This window comes from Macrobrachium nipponense, chromosome 24 (assembly GCF_015104395.2).
Source record: "Macrobrachium nipponense isolate FS-2020 chromosome 24, ASM1510439v2, whole genome shotgun sequence".
NCBI lineage: Eukaryota > Metazoa > Arthropoda > Malacostraca > Decapoda > Palaemonidae > Macrobrachium > Macrobrachium nipponense.
Window position 1 is genome coordinate 34,526,361 of NC_061091.1, and position 24,748 is coordinate 34,551,108.

At 42.0% G+C, this 24,748-nt stretch overlaps 1 protein-coding gene across 2 annotated transcripts in view; it reads right to left on the reverse strand.

Annotated features, from left to right (window-relative positions):
- LOC135205576 (patatin-like phospholipase domain-containing protein 4) overlaps positions 1–24,748 on the reverse strand; it is a 147,315-nt gene that overhangs the window by 84,438 nt on the left and 38,129 nt on the right. For both annotated transcript variants that reach the window (XM_064236343.1, XM_064236344.1), the window contains exon 2: positions 13,508–13,617. In XM_064236343.1, coding sequence (XP_064092413.1) covers positions 13,508–13,617 — 110 coding nt within the window. The remainder of the gene's footprint in view (positions 1–13,507; positions 13,618–24,748) is intronic.

A 24,748-nucleotide genomic window follows, 5' to 3' on the forward strand; every position in this document is an offset into this window, starting at 1 on the left:
TGTGAGAATGTTGAGTGATAATGGGCCTGAGTTTGTGGGATGGAAATTTGAGGCAATGTTGAGGGAATGGGGTATTGTACATGTTTATTCTGCTCCTTATATGCCCAATGCAAATGGTTTGGCTGATAGGACTGTTAGAACATTGACTGAGATTTTGCAAATGATGAGTAAGTGTGATAATGATTAGGATTTGCATGTGGGGCATGCTGTGTGGGTATACAATGCCATGTTGCAAAAGAGTATAGGTATGGCACCCTGTATGTATGTGATTTTTGAGAGAATTAATAGGGCAAGGTTTGGTTTATCAGAGAGTGATTGGGATTTGTGGAGGAGAGCAAATGGGAGGTTTGAAAGTTTTACGATTAGGGATAGTGTTGAAAGAGGTGGTTGAGAAGGGAAGAATGAATGTGAATAAGGTAAGGGAAGAGTTTGAGGGGCCTTTTGACATTTTGGAAGTGGGACCAAGTGTGTGTGTGAGAATGCAATGAGTGAGTGGTTGAAAGTGAATAAGTATGAGCCAAGCATCAGTAAGCAAATTAGTTTTGGTTGAGTATGGAAGAAATTAGAAGGTAAAGAAAAGGAATGAAGGGGAATGGCGACGACTGCACAATAGAGGGGTCAGTGTTAGGGCAGAGATGGTTGATACAGCGTGCAATACAGATAAGCCTGAGGAGAGAATGGATGAGACTTACAGTGTATGGGTTTGAGTTGACCGAGTTTAGTGAGATTTCAACAGGAAGGGAACCAAGTAGTAAGGAGGTAGTAGACAGTATGAATGAGTTCCTTCAGGAGTTTGACAGGAATATGAATGGGGTGAGCGATTTCGTAGCAGAGATACGGGAGATATTCTGACCAGAGTTAGAAGGGGCATATGAGATAGTTGATGAGATTTGGGAGAAAAGTAGCGAGGGAGATAATAAGAATCTGGATGAAAGTGGTCTGGAGGAAGCGAACGGTGATACGACTGAGAGTGTATGAGGGGCCTCTAACAAGATCCAGGGGGCCAGTATCCGAACATGACTGGGTGTTAAGAAAAGCGATATAGTGTGGATGTTGTGAGTAAATGAGGAGATGGCAAATGTAACAGGGGAGGAAATATGGAGGAATGATGTAGTGGTTGCATTTAACAACGTTCTCTTATAATAGAGAGAGAGAGAGAGAGAGAGAGAGAGAAGAAGAGAGAGCGAGAGGAGGGAGAGACCTGAGAGGAGAGAGAAGACGACGGAGAGGAGAGAGAGAGTGGCTGGTTGTTTTGGTTGTTGTCTCGTTAGGTTGTTTGTGTTCGTTGGAGGCAATAGGAAGGGTTTGGATTTTTTGTGTATTTGCTATATCGTGTTTTGTGTTTATTTGTTGTTGCTAAGATAGTATGGGGAAGGTTTGTGTTAGTGGTTTTCTGTTTTGAGAGGGAGAGAGAGAGAGAGTATGAGTGGTGAATGGCTGGTTAATGAGTGCACTACTTGTTTGACAGGCATTTTGGGTTTGTCTGCTGGCTTGGTTGCTGAGCCTTGAGTGAGGGAGTCTGAGTCAGCCAGTTATTGGAGCGAGTGATGAGCAGTCAGTCAAGTCAGCATTTGAAGGCAGTTACTGGTGGTCAGTTGTTATGTTTTTGATTGTTTTGATATTGAGTAATTGAGTTTGTTGTGCTTGTGTCCCATCTGATGGTTGTTGAGCTGGTGAGTGTTGTCTGTTGTGTTTTTTGAGTTGTTGAGAAATCTTGACGTTGATTGGTGTTTGTTTGTGTTAGTGATTTGTTGTGGTGCTGAGTGTTGTCTGTTGTGTTTTTTGAGTTGTTGAGAAATCTTGACGTTGATTGGTGTTTGTTTGTGTTAGTGATTTGTTGTGTTTCTTTGAGTTGTTGAGAAATCTTTATGTTGATTGGTTTGTTTGTGTTTGTGATCTGTTGTGTTCTTTTGAGTTACGTATTGAGAATTCTTGATGTTGATTAGTGTTTGTTTGTGTTAGTGATTTGCTGTTTTTGAGTTACTGAGAAATCTTGGTGTTGATTGGTGTTTGTGTAGTGATTTGTCGTGTTTTATTTGAGTTGTTGCGTAGTTTTGGTGGTTTTTTTTTTTATTGATATTTGGCGGTTTGTTGGTCTGGTGCTGGGTGCTAGTGGATGAATTTGTGTCTCAGCGACTGTATCCAGTGGACAACGCAGCTCTCGCCCTGATTTTGTCAAGAGAAGGTGAGTAGTACATGGTTTTTGAGTTTTTGTGTTTATTTCATTGAACCAATAGTCCTGTTAGTAATTAGTAACGTAGAAAGGAAAGTGTGGCAGGGAAAATTTTGGTAGCTGGACAGACTAACGTAAATGTATGGAAATCTTGTTTGCTTTGCTTTGCTTTGCTTGTGATCCCGCCACAATAAATACAGCCTTTCATAGCTGAAACAGAGAGAAGCTTCTATCGATGAAGGAAGACGAGGAAGTCAGTGACCTGCTGAATAGTGGCTCTGGCCAGAGAGAGACCCCATCATCTACAACACCAACCACAGAAGACGACCCACTTTCCGTTATACCACTGCATAGTACTGTCTGAGGTAGCCAGCCATCTCTGTTGCTGCATGGCACAAAAAGTTTCTCACTTGTGAGAATGCTGGATAACCTCCAGCTGTGAAGACACAGGGACTGCACTGTTGGGTGGTACCATTTTATGTGTGGTTGACACAGAAGGTTGAGCCAGGGAGGAATCTCTCTTGGTGCCTTGGAGAGCAGAGCTAAAAGGTCGGATACCAAATGGCCATGCCACCAGAATCATTTTGAGATTTGGGGTGATCAACATCCTGTTGATCACCTTGTGACTCAGACAAAAGGAAGGGAAGGCCTAGACGTCGAGGTTGCTACATGAGTATTTGAATGCATCCTCCGCAGCAGCAAATGGGTCCAGCACGACGGAACAGACGACCTGAAGTTATCTGTTGTGCCAGGTGGCGAACATATCAATAACTGGGTGCCCCACAGTTCAAACAATCTCTCTGTGATGTCCAAGTGAAGGGACCACTCTTTCCCTATCACTTGATTCTGGCAGCTAAACTTGTCTGCCACTACATTCCTCTTGCCTGGGGCTGACAGCTCTACCGACTGAGCTCCCACCCACTCGTGCACCTGCACTGTCAACTGGTGTAGCAGGAGGGACACAAGATCACACTGCTTGTTGACATATGCCACTACTGTAGTGTTGTCACTCATCAATGCCAGTGTGTCTTCCCACCAACAGAAACTCTTGGAGGAAACTCTTGGAGGGCCTGGAAGGCCGGCTCAAGTTCCAGGATATTGATGTGAAGGTCAATGCATACGAGAACAGAAGCATGTCAGGAGGGGGAGTATGCAGGGATACTCCAATTAAGAGGTTCATGTCATCCAGCTACCAGTCTAAATCCTTTCTCACCTCCTCCAAGAGAGGAATAGGAAAGGATTGAGGGTCTCGAGACTGGGACCAGTACTCCTTCATTCTCCACTGGAGAGAATGAAGATGAAGCCACCCATGAGGGACCAGCCTCTTCAAGGACGACAGGTGACTGATGACAACTTGCCATAGCCGAGCTGGTTGCTCCTGTCTAGACAGAAACTGATGCACTTCCTGAACCTGCTGATACGAGAGTGTGGAAAACACTCTTGCTGCTACTGTAACTATCAGCATGCCCAGGTACTTTATCCATACAATACAGCAACAAGATTTTGTCAAAAGGAGAATCCAAATACTGCTGCTCTTCAAACACTTAATGATAACTACCCTTTACAAGGTTCATTGCAATTACTAGGACTCGCAAAGAAAAAAAGATTAAAAGCAAAATTAAAGTAATGACTGTTGAAGTGAGTTAAACCAAATAATTAAAATAAAACTTTATTTATATGATTGGGGATGAGATCAGACTTCTCAGGATTACGTCGACCCCTAGACTGTAGCAAAACTCGAAGAGACAATCCGTGCTTCAACTGCGAGTAGGAGCTCACCAGGACAAGCCAATTGTAAAGATATCTCAACAGACGTATCCCATGCAAATGAGCCAAAGCTGACACAAAGGTGAAAACTAGTGTGAACACCTGGGGAGAGGTCACATGCCCAAAACAAAGTGCCCTGAGCTGGAACACCTCCCTGAGAATAAAACAAAGGTGCTTGCAGGAGGATGGATGGATGGATGGGTATTTGGAATTATGCATCCTTCAGATCCACCGTAAGCATGAAGTCATTCTCCCTGATGGAGGCAAGCACCGAGCAAGCTGTCTCCGTTGTGAACAGAGCCTGGTGAATGACTTGGTTCAAGGGAGAGGTCTGTGATCAGTCTCCAAATGTCCGAGGCTTTCTCTACGAGAAAGATATGGCTGTAGAAGCCCGGGTACCAATCCAACACAATTTCCACAGCAACCTTCTTCAGCATGGCATGCACTTCTTGCTTGAGTGTGCAATCCTTTGGCAAACCAGGAACTAAGGTTAGGAGACAGACCGGGTTGTTGGCAAGAGGTGGTCGAAGACTCAAAGGGAAGTAGATATCCCTCCTGAAAGACATCTACTATACTACCCAGGTCTTGGCTCCATGTTGCTGCCATATTGCCCAATGGCTCAACAGGCACCCACCCTCCAATGGCAGCAGTGAGAGGGGAATGCTGCCCCTAGCGTCCTCCCTCCTCCTTCTGCCCCTTATCCCCTTTTCCAGACAGGAAAGGGGGTTGAAAAGGATGTGGTTGCACACCCTTCCTGGCAGAGGAAGAAGGCTGTATTCCCAAGAGCATCCTTCAAAGCCTGGGTCTTCTTAAGGACAGAGGAAGTGCTAACCTGACCTAACGGTTGGGCTGCAGCGGCACGCGAAGACTCCGGGGGTCGTGCCCACTGCCTGGTGGACAAAGCGGTCGCTGTCATAGGCCTGTCACTTGTCCACCACAGCATCTACCAACTCCCTGGGGATTCATCAGGAAGGCGCCCTTCTGGGGCTTATCTGACTTGTGGGTTTGGATTATTCTCTATATAATCACAAATACACATACAACACAAGCAAAAACACAGATAGATCCACTGGGATATGAAATGCAGCTACAGCTTAACAACAGTCAGGCACAGAGTGCAGCAACATGTCTTCACCGGACAATGGTTGAAAGCAAATTGGAATGTTTATGTCCAGTCAGGACAGGACTCCCATCTACCAGACAGGTAGTTAACTATACCTAACCACCTTGTTTTAAAGTTCAACAGCTATTTTCAGGTTTTGCCTTAAGGGGACTGGCCGGCTAATGCCACTTTTTAAAGACAGGACTTTCATATTCATACACTTAATAAGGTGACTTGGGACATCTCCAAACCGCATATGATTTTCGCCTCTGACCTTCAGTTTTATGACGCCAGGGCGATTTATCCCGAAAATAACCATTTTTCAAATTCTATCTCCTCCCTTGATATTTAATATTAAGACCTAGGATTACTACCATATATAGACCTGATGTAGACCACCAATCGAATGGTGAGTTTTTTTTCTGAAAAGTCATTTTTTTGCTAGATATGATTGGTAAAAAAATAAACCCTATAAATCAGGAGAAAAAAATTTATAAAAAAAAAAGACAAAACAAAAATTGGAAAAAAGGGCTTCATTTGATTGTTCTATAATGTCTTTCTGAGTTATATACCAAATTCCAATGTTATAGCTTTAAAACTAAGTGAGAAGATAGATTTTGAAGGTCAATAAGTATAGTTTTGAGATACGGGCGTTCAAAGTTTTCCTTCGTATTTCTATAAAGACAGTGTTAATAAATAATGATTATTATGAATATGATATTGTTATGATACAATAAAGTTTGTTCATACTTACCTGGCAGATATATATATAGCTGTATTTTCTGAAGTCCGACAGAAATTCAAAAACTTCCGGCACACACAGTGGTCGGCCAGGTGGTTAGTACCCATTCCCGCCGCTGGGAGGCGGGTATCAGGAACCAGTCCCATTTTCTATTCATAATTTTTATTTCCACTGTCCCCTGAGGGGAGGTGGGTGGGTACTTAATTATATATATCTGCCAGGTAAGTATGAACAAACTTTATTGTATCATAACAATATCATTTTGTTCATGAAACTTACCTGTCAGATATATATATAGCTGAATCCCACCGTTGGAGGTGGGAAGGGACAGAATAGAAGGATTTTGGGAAACAAATGCATGCAGATGATTTACATCTTGGTTCCACCTGTTAGCATTGCTGGCTTCGTGGTTATTGCCACGTAAGTCTGCTTGTGCTACTAGAGTTGCCAGCGAGGTAGAGACCTATATAGCTGGTGCACTCCAGATGATCTGTCAACAGGGGCGAGACCACGACGTGACTAGACCATATTGACCCTACCATGAGGGCTAAGAAGTAAAATAAATATATATATAAAAATATATATCACCACCTGACCAACCTAGCCAAAGTTAAGGTGTGTTCTAAACTAGGCTTAAGAGTTAAGAAGTCACCGTTGTCGGCGACTCAACTACTAAATTAAGAGCTCTTCCTAACCATTTTCTACAGGATAGGATGAGTGGTACTACTTGCCCCCAAGATTGTGTCTGCAGACACGTATGGCCCTAGCGAGCAGCAGATCTCATATGCCATCTTCACATCTCGCAGGGAGTGTGAATTGAACACAGAGTTGCTTCGCTAAAACATGGTACTCAGGATGTTGCTGAGTGCCATGCTCTGTTGAAATGCTTCCGAGGCCGCGCCCTCACCTCGTGAGCATTCAAATCAAAAGATTTCAAATCTTTGTGCCAACACAATGAAGGAGCTTTTTTGAAAGAACTCCTTAACAATAAAGCCAGGGTGTTCTTCGATATGGGCAAGTCTGGTCTTTTCGGAACACTGCAGATTGTCCGTACGACTTCGACTTTCTTGAGTTTTATGTAGATAAAACTTGAGAGACCTGACAGGGCACAGGACTCTCTGGCTCCTGCCCAATAACTTGTGCCATCCTTGATTCCAAGCTCCTGGCCCAAGAACAAGACGGGTTTCCATTCTTAGGCCACAACGGAAGGCTTAGAGAACGCACCGCCTTGTGTTCTCTAATGCCAAAACTTCTGACGATGGCTGAAAACCTCACTAACCCTCTTTGTTGTATCTAGGGTGGTTAGAAAAGGGCCTTCCTGATCACGTGCAAGAAGTTAACAGGTAGGAGATGTTCGAATGCTTTGACATCAAGAACTTCAGACTATGTCTAAGTTCCATATTGAAAGCTTCGATCTGGACATGCACAGTCAGTCAGTCTGTACTAAAGTCAGGTGACCGACCAGTTGACCAGTCAGACGCATCAAGGACAGCAAGGCTGTACCCTGAAGACCATAAGCACTATTCTTCGCTGAAGGATGAGTGTCTGGACTGCCTGGGCGATTCAAGCTAAGCAAACCTTGGGGTATGAACGCAACCCAACGTCGTTAGCGAATCAACTCCTGAGCCACTCCTGACTCGAGCTTCTGGTGCAGGAGAAAGGAGCGAGGAGCAAAAAAAGGCGATTCAGTCCCGAAGGACGAATGCCTGACAGTCCAACCTGGTCTCATGTTAAACGATCATCGGGGGTGTGTAAACGCAACCGACTTCGTCAACAAGAAACTCAGGGCTACTATGTGTCTCCTGATCTCGCACGAGTGTCTGACTCCGAGAAAACAGGTGAGACAAAAAGTAGATGGGTGAGCGAGTTTCGAGATTCCACAGAACTCAAAGATCGTGAAGGGCTTTGTTGTTTGACAGAAGCAAATCTCTGAGCCCAAAGGCCGTCAACAACATATTTGCGTATTCTTTAATAGTTGTGACTGCCAGCTTATCCCATTCTTCAAACGGAAAGGGAAGACGGCAATCTTATGCTGTCAACATCTCGATAGTCTGAACGTAGTCAGACTCAGAGCGGAGAGGTTATAGGTACCTTTCGTGTTAAAGTAGACCGACTCTCTCGGAAAAGGTCCTTGGAAGGACGTGACCTCTGTGAATCTAGGATCTTGAAGGCCAACATGGGGCGATTAGCGTCATTGTCGCTCCCTGTGATGGTATAAATCATCTTATTTACATTTCCTAAGCGTTTGAAAAAGGGGAAAAGAGACTTAAACATCCATCCCTGTTCAATATCATAGCGAAGAGATGTATGAAAGGACGTCCCTAAAGTCTCCATGACTCTCAACATACTTCTAAAGAAAGATTCCACTCGGAAGTCAGTAGTTGCTGCCGTCGATCGAGACGATTCGTACGGACTTTTGCAATCCTGTAACGAACCTCTAGAGGATCGTTACATTCTACGTCTGTTGTTATAATAGGCTCTTTCTCGTAAACCCGAAACAGGGACCGAGAGAAGATACCTCCTAAGATATGAGAGCTGTGGAAGATCAGAGTTGATATGGACCACTGGTTCCAAAAACTCGTTTCCAGGACTGGAGGGACGACAGAATTGCTTCCACTTCTTTCAGATTATGAACCAGGACATCTGAAACCCTCTCCAGATGTCCGGCACCTTCTTTCTATCACCTCAAGTGATACTTAACGCACCGAGAGATGTTCAGAATCATTCCTAGATCTTTAATAAAATTTCAGTTTCCCGGTAGGGAAAAAAACTGTAGAGGTCTGAATTTGCAGTCTATTCAGGGTAAACAAAACTTCTTAATTTAGAGGAAGGAAATGGTCCCCAGCAAGCTCATCCATTTTTCCCTCACACAGTATGTTTACTTCCCTAAAAAGGCTGCGCTTTGCCTAAGCAGGAGAGCATATAATAGTGAAATGTTGCGGTAGACTCGTAGTCCTATACCGTGCGGTAAACGAGCACCGAAAGGAGTAAGAGATATCTCTGAGAACCATAGTAAGGCAAACAACGAATGCAATGTTTATTCATTCATGTAAGAAATCCCCTCAATCTTAGGCTAAAGTCCGTGATTGTAGGGCAGAGATACAGTTAGTCAGTCAATCCCGCAGGAGAGAGAGAGACGTAACTGCCAGCACAGAGATACGGTTAGTCAGTCAATCCCGCAGGAGAGAGAGACGTAACCTACCGCGCATGACAGCGAACGAGCTGGTACTGCCTCGTTTGGACTGGACTGGCGGAGAGGACAGTGACAGCAGCAGCTTACGATACGAAAAAAAAAACGTCGTCTCTTAACTTTATGCCTGGGTTGCCAGCTACCCTATTCTACGAAGAAATAGGTCCTGTAATTTTTTAGCATAAAGAGACTCTCAAGCTGGTATATTTTAAGCGAAACAGAAAACGCTAAATATATAGATGCGTTTGTGTCGACATAACACTACCATACAACGGTAAAAGATAAATCGGAAACTCCTGGAAGGCTGCAGGGAGTAACGATTAAATGTCCTTAAATTAATAGACAATAGACCTCTCGGTTGCCATCCGAAGAGGTAACTACAGCAAGCGTATATGACTTGAACCAACCAGTAGTAAAATAACGCAAGGCAAAATATGATATTATATTGCAATAAAGTTTTTTCATACTTACCTGGCAGACATATATACTATAGCTGAATTCGGAAATACAGCTACATACATATCTGACAGGCAAGTTTCATAAACAAAACTCAAGAGAATTGAAGCGGACAGCTCAAGCTTCTTATGTTATTGGACATAAGCGTTCATTGACGTAGTCTACAAGTCTATTTCTTGTACGAGTCTGCGAATGATGAATGAGAGCTCTTCCGAATCTTGTCAATAAGAGCTTATCCGCTTACGCAATATAAAGTTAATGAGAAGTTTGTCAATGAGAACTAACCCATTTACGGGACAAAGAGATAATTTGTCAATGAGGGGATACCCACTTACTTGACAAAACGATAGTATATTGTCAATGGGGGAAATTCACTGAATTGACAAAACGCAATCCAGGAAGTCGAGCATTTTATTTTCGATTCCCGTCTCAAACGAGGAAGGGGCAAGAATCTGTTAAGAGACGGCTTACGACAGGTAGAACGACGATGTTCAATTCGGCAGCGTAGTCCCGACTAGGAACTAACAAAATCTATCATCTGAAAAGCCCTTTCAGATGGGCTAAAAAGCTTGCAAAATTATCCTGGGAAGAGGAAGAAACTCTCCAACCAGCTTCCTCTCCCGTATCAAAATTTATTGGCAGTATGGCAAAGGAAGTCCTGTCTTGCGCTTTCCTCCTTTTGATGAGTGCCTTTGCAAGAATCCTACTGAACGTTGCCGAGAGTCCTGACGTGCAGGACGTCGAGCTTTTACATAACCCATAGCTGCCTTACCGCAAAGTCTTGACTGCGGTAGAGCAAAAGAGATCTTTCCTTGAGCTTTCCATAACTCCATCCAATCCTGGACTTTACGAAAAGCAATATTACTGACAAAGACCTCTATAATTCACGAAACCCGTGGTCTTGCTGGGTTTCGAAAAAGAAGTTGCCTTTTCACTTTAAGCTTCCTCCGAAGCACTGCTTACTTCACATTCTTCGCAGGCGATGTAGAAGGGATCACCGAGTTAGGTAAAAAATCTTTAGGCCCAAATCAGCTTGAAGACTTCAACAGAAACGTTCAGCCAGGCGACACACCTGGCGTGGCGCGCTCGGCGTCCACTGACTAGCAGCGAGCACGCTCGGCGTCCACTGGCGAGCAGCGAGCACTCTCGGCGGCGCGCCCGCTCGGCGATCCACTGGCGAGCAGCGAGCACCTCCTCAGCGCGCCGCTCGCGCTCGGTATCACTGGCGTGCGCTCGGCCTCGGCGTCTACTGGTGCGCGCTTGGCGTGCACCCGCGCGCGCGCCTGGCGTCCATCCGAACGTCCCGTCCAAGCCACCGAGCGTCAAAAAAAAAAGCGTGCAGAAAAGCGTCACGCTCCTGACAGGCCGTCAATGCAAGCGAAACTGCCTTCAGGGAAGAGCATTAGACATCTCGGAGAGAAAACCGACTGCACGAAGCAGTCTCAGGTGAAGGGTTGATCGTGTGAGAATACGCGGGGCGAGGGAACGCCTTCTTATTCTCACAGCAACAAAGCTAGGACGTCCGCGCTCAAAAGCGTCCTGCTAATATGACTTGCTTTCCCTTTTCTCGGTGAAAGACGTACACGAGTTCAGGCGACTTCGCCTTCTTACTTCTCACTGCAACGCATGACGAGAGAGAGAGAGAGAGGACGTGAAACGTCCTCTTCTATAAAGCTTCTATTTAGAGGGCGCGAGTCCTTCCGAAAGCTCCAAAAAACCCTGCGCAGGGAGGCGCTTCGGAGGACGAGAAGCAATCCTTCAGGATTCTTGCACCACTTTGGCCAGCCTGGGGATTAACTTTCAGTAATGCGAAGGCACGTCAGATCGGTGGAGTTCCTCGTAACCCTCCTTCGGCTTTCGACATGCTCTCTCCCTGTTCCTGGGAGTCAAGCAGAGGTCCCGGCCTAGAAGCGAAATAAGGCCGATCTGACGCACCCTCCACTACAATAAGGGGCACTGTCACTGCACTTAGCCACTTCACTTTTGCTCTCCAAAGCCAGCACTTTCGATTCTAAGTTACGAATCGATAGAGTATCAGAGAAAGGTCAATACCCTCTACAGAAACTGTTTAGGGCCCGAAGGCAACATTACAGGGTTAGGAGTAACAACTACAGAAGTAGCACTTTTCACCACAATGATAGGAGAGCGGAGCACCTTAGATTCCAAGATACAGGATGGAATCCTATAAACGTAAAGAAAGGGCATTACCTCACGAAGACATATTTATAGACCGTTAGGCCAATACTACAGGGGTTAGGCCAAAATAGTCTACAGGTAGGTTAGCCTACCCTGACTTTGTTTTACTGATTAATTGCGTTACATATGAATCATACTTCTTCCTACGGAATTAGACAAAGCTCTCACACTCCTTACATGACAAATCTCAACAAAGAAGCAAGACACATAGCCCTCGTGCATATCGAGTGCGGAACTACCGAAGCTTTCGGTAGCCCACACCCTATCTTAGCAAGACAACACCCTCTGAAACTAGCCTAACTAGATTGCAGATATACAAAAAATGAATCATATTCAAAACAATTTAAGATAGCGTATGCCTAGCCACAAATCCAAGTCAATAAATCAAAGACAATTAGGATATTTAGCGGCCATGAAGTTTCCAAAATCCTAAGACGGAGTACTGAAAACTGGTGTTTCCAGCACCGGCGACAGAAAAATTATGAATAGAAAATGGGACTGGTTCCTGATACCCGCCTCCCAGCGGCGGGAATGGGTACTAACCACCTGGCCGACCACTGTGTGTGCCGGAAGTTTTTGAATTTCTGTCGGACTTCAGAAAATACAGCTATATATATATCTGACAGGTAAGTTTCATGAACAAAGTATATTTTTTTTTGTGTATTAATAAACCAAAACTATTTTATTTATCATAATTTCATCATAAATGATGATCCCTTTGCTCATATATCGTAGCCTAGGGCACTGCTTGAGGCAAGATGGGGCACTCCCCTTCACTAACTCGGCTTATTACAGCGAATTTTCTTCTTGTGTATGTTAGCGAGATGTTTTCCTTGTATTTTCCTCTTTGGCATGATGAAATTCTTGCCGAAACAAAGATAAACAAACATAAATGCAAGAGAATGTCAGAGGTGAAACTCGAAGGTGTACTCTCTTTTTACAAAGGACAATTTAATAAATCATGATTATTATGAAATTTCATATTCCAATTTTGGGGTATTAAAACCAAAAAACTATGTTTAATTTTTTTATCATAAATGAAGATCTCTTTGCTCAAAGATCGTAGCCTTGGGCACAGTGTAACGTGCGCTGTCAGGCAAGACGGGGGCCTTACTACGCAAACCTCCCCTCTCTTCACTAACTATGCGTATATTATGATATTCTGTAATAATACTTGAGCGATTTTTCTTTGTCTATATGTTAGCGAGATGTTTTCCTTGTCTTTTCCTCATTGGCATGATGAAATTCTTGCTGAAACATACATAAACATACGTAAAAGCAAGCGAATGGCAGAGGTGAAATCGAATGTGTAGACTACTTGAAGTTTGTGCTCGCTCTGAATCATGGTTGGACTTGGTAGCTGATTGAAGTCTCCCTTCTCGACTCGGGGAATGTCTACAGATGCCATTTCTCCCAATTTCTTTGACAATAATTATCAAAATTTACGATAATAGAAGAAATATTGCATTTTCTTGTACGGATCAATGTTTTAGGGTTATTGAGTTACGTTAACTAATTACCCCATAACTACGAAAGTAAGAGGAATTTTGACAAAATATTTCGTATACGTATTCTCAATTGCCATATGAAGCTCCATGAATTTTTCCACGACTTTGCATTTTTCGCCCTATAACCCCATATATAAGGGTTCCGGCCAGCCCCCTTAAATAATTCCTAATATAAAGGACCAACAGTTTGTATATCATGTAGGAGCAAATACATAATGGAAAGATAAAGAAAATTCACAGTATGCAAACAATGCATTCTACTCAGACCATAATAAAAATAAGTTCACAGTCTCCAGAGTTAATGGATAACCAATGTCAGCATGGGTTCCAATATCATCAATACTAAATTTTAATCACTAGAATATATACTTACCAAAACCATCAAGGTCTAAGTCGTTATTAATAACAACATCAAGAAGATTGTCGCCTTCTTTTCCTTTGACTGTATGGGATCCATCTACTGTCTCAAATGTAACCTCAACCCTGTGAAAATATACATTTAATTTATGTAACATATAAATTCAGCAGATAAAACACTATACTGATGACAATAAGTCTTAATGTTCTATCAGGATTCATTTCAATACAAACATTAATTCGACTGCAGGGGTGCAAATTCTAGCACAGTGCATTTATCAAAGTTTAGAATTTTAGCTTGGTGGTATAGTTACTCTGCTTAATTTATTATTATTTCTGTGCAGAAAACAAAATTTTTTTCTCTCGACAATTAGAATTATGTACATTTGACCCCCAGTATTTGTAAGGATCAGGGACAACAACAACCCGCAATAAGTTGGAGTCCTGCTCTAAGAATGCTTATAACTGCCTATTTTAATAGTTCAAACAACAAATATATCATGAACTATCATCCTAAAACATTTCAATATAATTTCAGTCATCTCACAACATTACTGTACCCTTAAAAATATATGGCTTACAGCTGTTTGTGAACACTCCTACAACTGTTACCAAGGTGAAAACTAATCAGTTTATCCCTATATTCAGGCATGTATATTTCCTTTTATACAGTAGTATTCAAGCCTTACCATTTGGTGGTGGACTGACCAGGATGCCAGCTTGCCCGATGACAAGTGGGCCCCTTACACATGGGAGGCCTTATGCTTAAGACCATGAAAAAATATTTTTATAATAATAAATAAATAAGGCTTTGTATATATTTACCTAGTAATTACGTAGCTGAGAGCCTCCTACCTACGGCAGACTACAAGTTAACCCTCTTACGCCGAAGCGGTAAAAAAAAAATTGTCTCCCGTGTGCTGGAGGTGTTTCAGAGTGAGCGCAGAAGCGGAAAAAATATTTTTTTCAAAAAATCACAGCGCACTTAGTTTTCAAGATTAAGAGTTCATTTTTGGCTCCTTTTTTTTGTCATTGGCTGAAGTTTAGTATGCAACCATCAGAAATGAAAAAAATTATCATTATCATATATAAATAATGCGATATATGATAGCGCAAAAACAAAATTTCATATATATAATTGTATTCAAATCGCGCTGTGCGCAAAACGGTTAAAGGTAACAAGTTACTTTATTTTTCGTTGTAATGTACACTAAATTGCGATCATTTTGGTATATAACACATTGTAAAACGATAAAAGCAACACAGAGAAAATATTATCACAAAATAATGCATGAATTAGTACGCATGCGGGACGTAAACAAATATTTTTTTTCAAAAATTCACCATAAAATCTAAATATTGTCCTAGAGAAACTTCCCCTTTCCAATTTCTTTCAAAAATGAAGACAAATGATTGAATATTACTATATGTAAGAGTATTAGCTTACAATTGCAGTTTTTTTTCGACCATATCTGATGAGATAAAGTTGACCGAATGTCGAATTTTTTTATATATATATTTTTTATATGCAATTATTTCGGAAATAAGAAAAGCTACAACCTTCAAATATTTTTTGTTTTATTCTACATGAAATTGCGCACATTTTCATATATAAAACTCTATGAAATGCCTAATATGAAACGGAGCAAATATTCCGAGAATGGGATGTACGCATTTCGGAGATTTGTGGCGGAGAATCCGCGCGCAGAGGGAAGGAAAGATTTTTTTTAAATTCACCATAAATCTAAATATTTTGCTAGAGACTTCGAATTTGTTTCAAGATAAAGATAAATGACTGAATATTACTAGACTGTAAGAGTTTTAGCTTACAAATGCATTTTTCGAACATTTGGGTAGAGTCAAAGTTGACCGAACGTGGTTTTTTTTTTATTTATCATGATTTATATGCAAATATTTCAAAAATGAGAAAAGCTACAACCTTCAATTATTTTTTGTTGTATTCTACATAAAATTGTGCACATTTTCATATATAAAACTTTATGTAACAGCTAATTTTAAATGGTGCAAACATTACCACAATGGCACATATGATTTTTTCGGAAGAGTTACCGCACGGACGTAAAGAAATGTTATTTTATTCATAAATAATTCACCATCATCGAAATATTGTGCAGAGACTTCCAATTAGTTGCAAAATGCAAGGTAAATGATTGAATATTACTAAAATATAAGCGTTTTTTAGCTTACAATTGCCTTTTTCGACCATTCGGTAGAGTCAAAGTTGACCGAAGGAAGGTTGAAATTTTTGGCAATTATCGTTATTTATATGAAAATATCTCAAAACTGATAAAAGCTACAACCATGGTTGTTGTTTTTTAGTTGTATTGTGCATGAAATTGCGCACATTTCCATATATAAAACTTTATATAACGGCTAATTTTAAAATGGTGCAAACATTACCACAATCGCATGTATGATTTTTTTCGGAAGAGTTACCGCGCGGACGTAAGGAAAAAGTTTTTTCATAAATTCACCATGAATCGAAATATTGTGCTAGAGACTTCCAATTAGTTGCAAAATTAAGGTAAATGATTGAATATTACTAAAATATAAGAGTTTTAGCTTACAATTGCGTTTTTTAACACATTTCGGTAGAGTCAAAAGTTGACCAAAGTTTGAAATTTTTGAAAAGGCATTATCGTTACCTTATATGAAAATATCTCAAACTGAATAAAAGCTACAATCATGAGTATTTTATTGTTGTATTCTACATAAAAATGCATACATTTTCATATACAATACTTCATGTAACGGCTAATTTACAATGGTACAAAAATTATGTCAAAGTGACAAAATAATTTCCGAGATGTGTCACAGATACTTTTTAGTGCTTCAAGAAAGAAATTCGCGCTTGCGCGCCTGCGTAATGATTGTAAACAAAACAACACCTTGATCCGTGAACTCCCAGCATCCCCCAAGGTGCGTGATTCAAAAGTTTTAGGCTGGTAGACCTATAAGTATTTTTCCGCGAATTTTAAAAAAAACTTTTGTAAGTAGACGTAAAATACGTCCAGTCGGCACACGGGAGACAAAAAATGTCGACGTAAAATACATCCAGTCGGCATAAGAGGGTTGAGTTGTAGTTGAAACTACTGGGGCTTAGAGAGGGAACAACCTGGCAGAAAGCTTAAATTTGTTTTGTGCTCTTATTTCTATGTTTATGTACAGGCAGTCCCCAGTTACCGGTGGCCTCAGTTATCAGCAGTCCGGTTTTATGGTCCTTGTCTAGTGCCGAAATACCCTATTTCTGGTTATAGGCACCGATAACCGAGTACAGTGGTCCCCCCGTACTCGCAGGGGATGCATACCAGACACCCCCGTGAATAGTTAAAACCCGTGAATGTTTGGAACCCCTATAAAAATGCTAAAAATAGCCTACTTTGTTAGTGCAAAGTCAAGAAAAACCAACTACAAATTTTCATTCTAGGTTTATTTTAGTTTTATCACAAAAAGTGCATTTTATGATGAAATTGATAAAAAAAACCAGGAATTTGTGGAGATTTCTCATTGAAAAATACTGCGAATGTGCGAATTTTCCACGAGTAATGCAGGGAAACGTTCCCGAGAGAAATCCGCGAATGTGTGAGTTCGCGAATCTGAAGAATGCAAATACAGTAGTACCTCGAGATACGAAATTAATCCGTTCTGAGGCGCCCTTCGTATCATGAGGTTTTCGTATCTTGGACCACATGTTACATGTAAAATGGCTAATCCGTTCCAAGCCCTCCAAAAACACCCCAGTAAATTTCATAATAAAGCTAAATTGACCTATAAACAATGAAATACTACAACAATTTGGACCATTCAATACCTAAATTAATAAAAAAAATGCAAAATATAACCTGTAAATAAAGTGTATATTAGTGTACATGGTAACAAGAAATATACTGTACGTAAAATGTGGAAGCTTACCTTTCAAGTGAGGCTATCTCCGAAAGTGGCGGCAGAGGAGGAGGAGGACAAACGGCAGATACGTATGTACACTTTAAAAAATATACATACGTAACTATCCAAGGAAGATTGCTTCTGCCTACTTTTCACAATGTTCCTGTGTGAGCCTTTTCAGGGGGTGTCTTCTACAAATGATTGCACTTTATGAAAAGCGGCTTTAATTTCTGCTGTTTTTTTTTTCTTTTTTTTATTTTTAACTTTTTTTTTACTTTACGTAGGTTTTTTTATTTATTTTTTTTTTTTTATACAGAATTTCAACTTTCTGTTTTTTATCACTTGGTTCTTTTTTTGCACCTCATGACTCTGTTGGCCCTGGTGTCCATCAAAACCCTGTTCAACCAAATGCTCTCTCTGCAACTGATTTGGGTACTGAATGTTCAGCTGCTGACCTTCAACATAAACTGAAGTGCCTTGATTATACTGGTATGCATGTTGTAAATGATTGGTCAACACCCTCTGTTCAGCAGGGAGTGGAGATTCTACCAACCTTGCAAAGTTTCCAGTTATCCCATGAGAGACACCTTAATCACTTATCCCATGTGAGAGATCTTGGTCACTTATCCCACGAGAGAGAGATTGGTCAATCATATCATATATGTCGTCACTCAAGAGGTGCTCTTCTTTTTCTATTTTCTGTGAAAAGATATGAGAATTTTTTTTTTTAAATACACATTGACGATCCCGAAAACGAATACCGCGTGCATACTATAAAAATGCTGGTACCAAGTGGCCGAGGCGCGCCACCATGTGTACATAGTAGATGCATGATGGGAGGGACGCTGGCCAATAGGAGAGAAGGATCTCATGGCTGTGACTAGCATCAGGAACCAATGGGAGAGCAGGAGGATGGTGGCGAGTCTACTAGTACTAAGATGGTGGCGCGCGGCGCGAGTTTCAAAATTGTTATCCGGGCGAAAATCTCGTACTTCCAGAAACCTTTCGTATCTTGAAAACTTTTCGTATGTAGAGGCGTTAAATTTTACATATTAGCTTTCGTATCTTGAGTTTTTCGTAAATTGAGCCTTTCGTATCTCGAGGTACCTCTGTACGGATGGCAGGGGGTGGGGGGTCCACTGTATTTATGTCAATACAGAGGCACCATTAACTAGTGGTGCCAAAATCTGGTTATCAGTGTCGGAGAGAGCCCAAAATAAAGGATTTTCCGTTGTGGACAATTTTTGCTTACCACCAAGCCGTTGGATCGGAACTGCTTCCCCTCTCCCCCCTGCCTATATTGTATTTTCTCTTTCTATAGCATTCAGTGATTCATGATTTTCTAAATAGATGAATGTTTCTTAATGTATATATTAACCTTTAACGCCGATTGGACGTATTAAACGTTGACATAAATTGTCTGTTGGGTGCCGATTGGACGTATGGCACGTTGATAAAAAGTTTTTTAAAAAATTAGCGGAAAAATACTTATAGGCCTACCAGGTGAAAACTTTTGAATCATGCACCTTGGGGGATGCTGGGAGCTCACGGATCAAGGCGTTGTTTTGTTTACAATCGTTACGCATGCGCACAAGTGCGAATTTCTTTCTTATCGCACTAAAAAGTATCAGTGACACATCTCAGAAATTATTTTGTCACTTTGACATAATTTTTGCACCACTTTAAATAACCGATACATGGAGTATTATATATGAAAATGTGCGCAATTTCATATAGAATACAACCAAAAAATACTCATGATTGTAGCTTTTATCAGTTTTGAAATATTTTCATATAAATAACGATAAGTGCCAAAATTTCAACCTTTGATCAACTTTGATTCTACCGAAATGGTCGAAAAACGCAATTGTAAGCTAAAACTCTTATTTTCTAGTAATATTTAATCATTTACATTCATTTTGCAACAAATTGGAAGTCTCTAGCACAACATTTCAATTTCTGGTGAATTTATGAAAAATGATATTGTTATGATACAATAAAGTTTTGTACATACTTACCTGGCAGATATATACTTAGCTATTAGACTCCGTCGCCCGACAGAATTTCGAATTTTGCGCACACGCTACAGGTGGTCAGGTTGATCTACCGCTCTGCCGCTCCGGGCTGGGTGGCAGGAATAGGAACCATTCCCGTTTTCTATCAGATTTTCTCTATGCCATCTGTCTCCTGAGGGGAGGATGGGTGGGCGATTAATTTTATATATCTGCCAGGTAAGTATGTATAAAAATGATATTGTTATGATACAATAAAGTTTGTTCATACTTACCTGGCAGATATATATATATAGCTGTATTTTCTGAAGTCCGACAGAATTTCAAAAACTTCCGACATACGCAGTGGTCGGCCAGGTGGTTAGTACCCATTCCCGCCGCTGGGAGGCGGGTATCAAGAACCATTCCCATTTTCTATTCATAATTTTTATTTCCACTGTCCCCTGAGGGATGTGGGTGGGTACTTGATTATATATATCTGCCAGGTAAGTATGAACAAACTTTATTGTATCATAACAATATCATTTTGTTCATGAAACTTACCTGTCAGATATATATATAGCTGAATCCCACCGTTGGAGGTGGGAAGGGACAGAATAGAAGGATTTTGGGAAACAAATGCATGCAGATGATTTACATCTTGGTTCCATCTGTTAGCATAGCTGGCTTCGTGGTTACTGCCACGTAAGTCTGCTTGTGCTACTAGAGTTGCCAGCGAGGTAGAGACCTATATAGCTGGTGCACTCCAGATGATCTGTCAACAGGGGCAAGACCACGACGTGACTAGACCATATTGACCATACCATGAGGGCTAAGAAGTGAAATAAATATATATACAGTGTTCCCCCCGTATTCGCGTTCTCCGGATTCGCGGACTCACACATTCGCGGGTTTTTCTTTGGAACCTATGTAGAAATTATTCGCGGACGGACTCGCCCATTCACGGAATTTTCCGACGAAAATAATCACCAATTAGTGTATTTTGATGTTTATTTTCATGACTAAATACATTTTTATGATACAAAAATGATTTACTAATTTTCAAATATTAATTTTTATTAATATTGTATTAGTAAGTTTAATAAGTTTAAATATCACATAATAAAAATGATATTGTTATGTTACAATAAAGTTTCATACATACTTACCTGGCAGATATATACATAGCTAAGACTCCGTCGTCCCCGACAGAAATTCAAATTTCGCGCCACTCGCTACAGGTAGGTCAGGTGATCTACCGGCCTGCCCTGGGTGGCAGGACTAGGAACCATCCCCGTTTTCTATCATATTTTCTCTCTTCCACCTGTCTCCTGCGGGGAGGCTGGGTGGGCCTTTAATTGTATATATCTGCCAGGTAAGTATGTATGAAACTTTATTGTAACATAACAATATCATTTTCATACAATCAACTTACCTGTCAGATATATACATAGCTGATTGGCACCCTTCGGTGGAGGGTAAGAGACAGCTTCTATATGGAATAGACAGGTAAACAACATATGTTTTGTAGGTATAAATAAACCTTGGTTCCCTACCTGATAGGTGGTAGACTTCGTGGGTGTTTGCCCAGTAGTCTGCATCACCTCACGAAACTTTAGCGAGATATATGATCTATGGCCAAGAGTTCTTGTGGGTCTGCCGATGGGGTCTTATCCGCTTACTTCGGCAGAGCCTAAAAGGACTTTTGTCAATGGGTGCTGATTCCACTTATTATGACAATACACCTTATGAAGGAGCACACAACCAATCCCGACACCTGATCCTAACCATATGTTAGAACTAAGGATTGTTTCCGATTTATCCCCGAACTCGTCACAAACAACCGCCTAACTCAAAACCACTACGCACACATACATAATTTTTCAAAAAAAATTATACTCAACTAATTGGATATGACAAGAATTCTCTTACTGAACAACATAGACGGCCGCCTGTGCTAGCCTAAGTCCTCCATTGTTCGAAGAGACTCTCGACCATATCCAAAAAGAAGAAAAGTATATACCATTTAAGGATTGGTGTCGGCTCCCGTACCCAGAATCGTATCCGCCGCCGATACGAAAGAAAGGACCTAGAGAAAAACACTTCTCATATGTCACAAGAAGACAGCACAGTCTTTCAAGTAATGAGATGCAAATACTGAGTTGCATCTCCAAAATGTCGTATCTATGATGTTTTTAAGCGACATATTCTTCTCTGAAACGATAGAGAGACGTCGCTATAGCTCTCACTTCATGAGCTTTTACTCTCAACAGTTGTAACTGTTCGTCAGGACAGGCCTTATGAGCGTCTGTAATGACGTTTCTTACAAAGAATGCCAGCGCATTCTTGGACATCACGTCTTGTGGGGTCTTTTACCGCGCACCAAAGACCTTGTCTAGAGCCTCCCATTTGATGCTTTTCTCTGAATGGTAGTAACTTCAGAGCTCTAACAGGGCATAGAGACCTCTCTGCTTCTCTGCCTACGAGACTCGACATGCCCTTTGACTTCGAATGACTTAGGCCAGGGATTCGCTAGGATTCTCGTTTTTCGCTGAAAAACAGGGTCTTAAACGAGCAAATCGCCGAGTCTCCCTTGAATCCTACTTTATTCCTGCAGAGCATGCAATTCACTAATTCTCTTTGCCGTAGCTAAAGATAATAGGAATAGGCATTTTTCGGGTAATGTCTCTAAACGATGCCGATGAGGAGGTTCGAATCTTTCCGATGACAGATACTTTAGGACCACGTCTAGGTTCCAGTTCGGAGGTACTGGTTCCTTAGACTTTGAAGTCTCAAAAGACCTTATGAGATCGTGGAGATCTTTATTATCTGCCAGATCTAAACCTCTGTTCCTGAATACAGCCGAGAGCATACTTCTGTATCCCTTTATTGTGGATACGGCTAGATGAGATTTTTCTCTCAGGAATAGCAGGAAATCAGCAATTTCCGCTATAGAGGTAGTGGAGGAGGACAACTTGCTTGGATCTACAACACCTTCTAAAATACCTCCCACTTTGATTGGTATACTTTCGTAGTGGAGGTTCTGTCGTGCTCTCGCGATCGCGCTTGCCACTTCGCGAGAAAAGCCTCTCGCTCTGACAAGTCTTTCGATAGTCGAAAAGGCAGTCAGAGCGAGACGGGGAGGTTTTGGTGGTACCTCTTGAAGTGTGGTTGTCTGAGAAGATCCATCCTTCTTGGTAGGGATCTTGGAAAATCTACGATCCACTCTACCACCTGTTAATCCATTCAACCAATTCCTGGGCCCCCTGCCAAAATGGGGGCGATTACGTCATCCTCAGTCTCCTTTGACGGCCACAAACTTTCTCATTACTAAAACCCCAGGATTTTGAATGGGGGAAAAGCATATACGTCTACTCGCTACTCGAGGGACCAATTTAGCAGGAAGGCGTTCTACCATAAGAGCTCTTGGATCTTCCACGACCGAGCAAAAAACTGGGAGCCTTTTTGAAATGAATGTTGCGAAGAGATCCCACCAATGAGGAGTTCCCCACAGAGACCAGAGATCGAGACACACTTCCTCGTGTAGTGTCCATTCTGTATGAAGGACCTGGTTTCTCCTGCTGAGCCTGTCCGCCCTCACATTTTCTTACTCCCTGTACGAACCTTGTCAGCAGGGAGATGTTCCTGTGAGACGTCCAAAGTAATAGTCTCTCGTGAGCTCGTAAAAGGAACGAGGAGTGCGTCCCTCCCTGTTTCCGAATGTAGGCAAGTGCGGTGGTGTTGTCCACGTTTTACGTGCACTACCTTGTTTGACACCCAGGTTTCTAGGCTCTTCAAGGACATGTACGGCGAAAGGCTCTTTGCAGTTTATGTGCCAAGACACCTGTGCTGGTTCCCGGTGCCTGACAACTTCCTCTGAGCCTAATGTCGCTCCCCAACCTCTCTCCGACGCGTCGGAGAACAACACTAGGTCTGGGTTCTGTGTTCTTAGAGAGATCCCTTTGTTCTCTTCCAGAGGGAGCAACCACCACTGTAGGTGTGACTTTATCTCCACTGGAATGGGAAAAACGTCCGACAGTTGTCCGGTTTTTCCAGCTCCAAGACCTCTTGAGGAAGAATTGAAGCGGACGTATATGAAGTCTTCCTAGAGGGAAGAATTGTTCTAGCGAGGAAAGCGTCCCCAGAAGGCTCAACCATTCCCTCGCCGACGTTTGTTGCTCTCTAAGAAGAGAGAGACTATCCGCAAACCTTTTGCGATTCTCTCTTGCGAAGAAGAAAAACTCGAAAACCCCGAGAATCCATCCGAATCCCCAGATAGACTAGGTCTTGTCTGGGGGTCAACTGAGACTTCTCGAGGTTCACAAGCAATCCCAACGCTTTGATTAAATCCAGAGTTAACTTAACTTTAGGTCCTCCAAGCACTGTCTCTCCGATCTGGCCCTGATGAGCCAGTCGTCCAGATACAAAGAGACATTCACCTCCTTTGAGGTGAGAAACCTCGCCACATTCTTCATCAGGCTTGTGAAGACCTGAGGAGCTGTGGACAGGCCGAAACACAGGCTCTTGAACTGAAAAGATCCTTCCCCCCTCCCCCCGTTCATAAAAACGGAGGTACTCTTCGATGAAGGTGGATCGGGACGTGAAAGTAGGCGTCCTGGAGATCTAAAGACACCCTCCAATCTCCTGTCGTAATGACGCCATGACTGAAGCAGAAGTCTCTCCATGGAGAACTTCTCCTTCTGAACAAAGTTTGTTCAGAGAGGCTGACGATGCCAGTACTGGTCTCCATGCCTCCCGAGGCTTTCGCCACCAGAAAAAGGCGATTGTAACAAAACCCGGGGAGTGTGATCCCGTACCAATTCTAATCGCTCTCTTGTCCCACATTTGTTTCCACCCCATCGATCGAAGAGTATCCCTCAGCACAGGATACCTTGTATTTGGCTGATAGTTCCCTTGGTATTGACGTTAGGGGAGGAGTGTTCAGGAAAGGGATACGATATCCCTCCTTAAGATCGCCAAAGATGACGCGTCTGCATTTATCAGTGTCCAGGCTTCCACAAATCCCAGGAGGCCTGGCACCTACTGGTGCTTGGAGGAGAGAATCTTCATTTTCCCTTCTTAAAGGGACGAAAAGCAGATCTACCTCTCTTCTCTGGAGCCTTCCTCCTTGTGGAAGGTCTGGAGGTCGGACCACCTCGAAAGGGCTGCACCGTTGTACTGGTCCTTTCTTGTCCGATCGCCACAGGTTTCTTCTTTCTTGCTGACTGCGTCAGCAGATCCTGAGTTGCCTTCTCAGTTAAAGAATGCGCAATGTCCTTTACTAACTGAGAAGGGAACAAAAAGTCAGATAGAGGCGCATATAGAAGTGCTGCTCTCTGAGCATGTGAGACTGCCTTTGT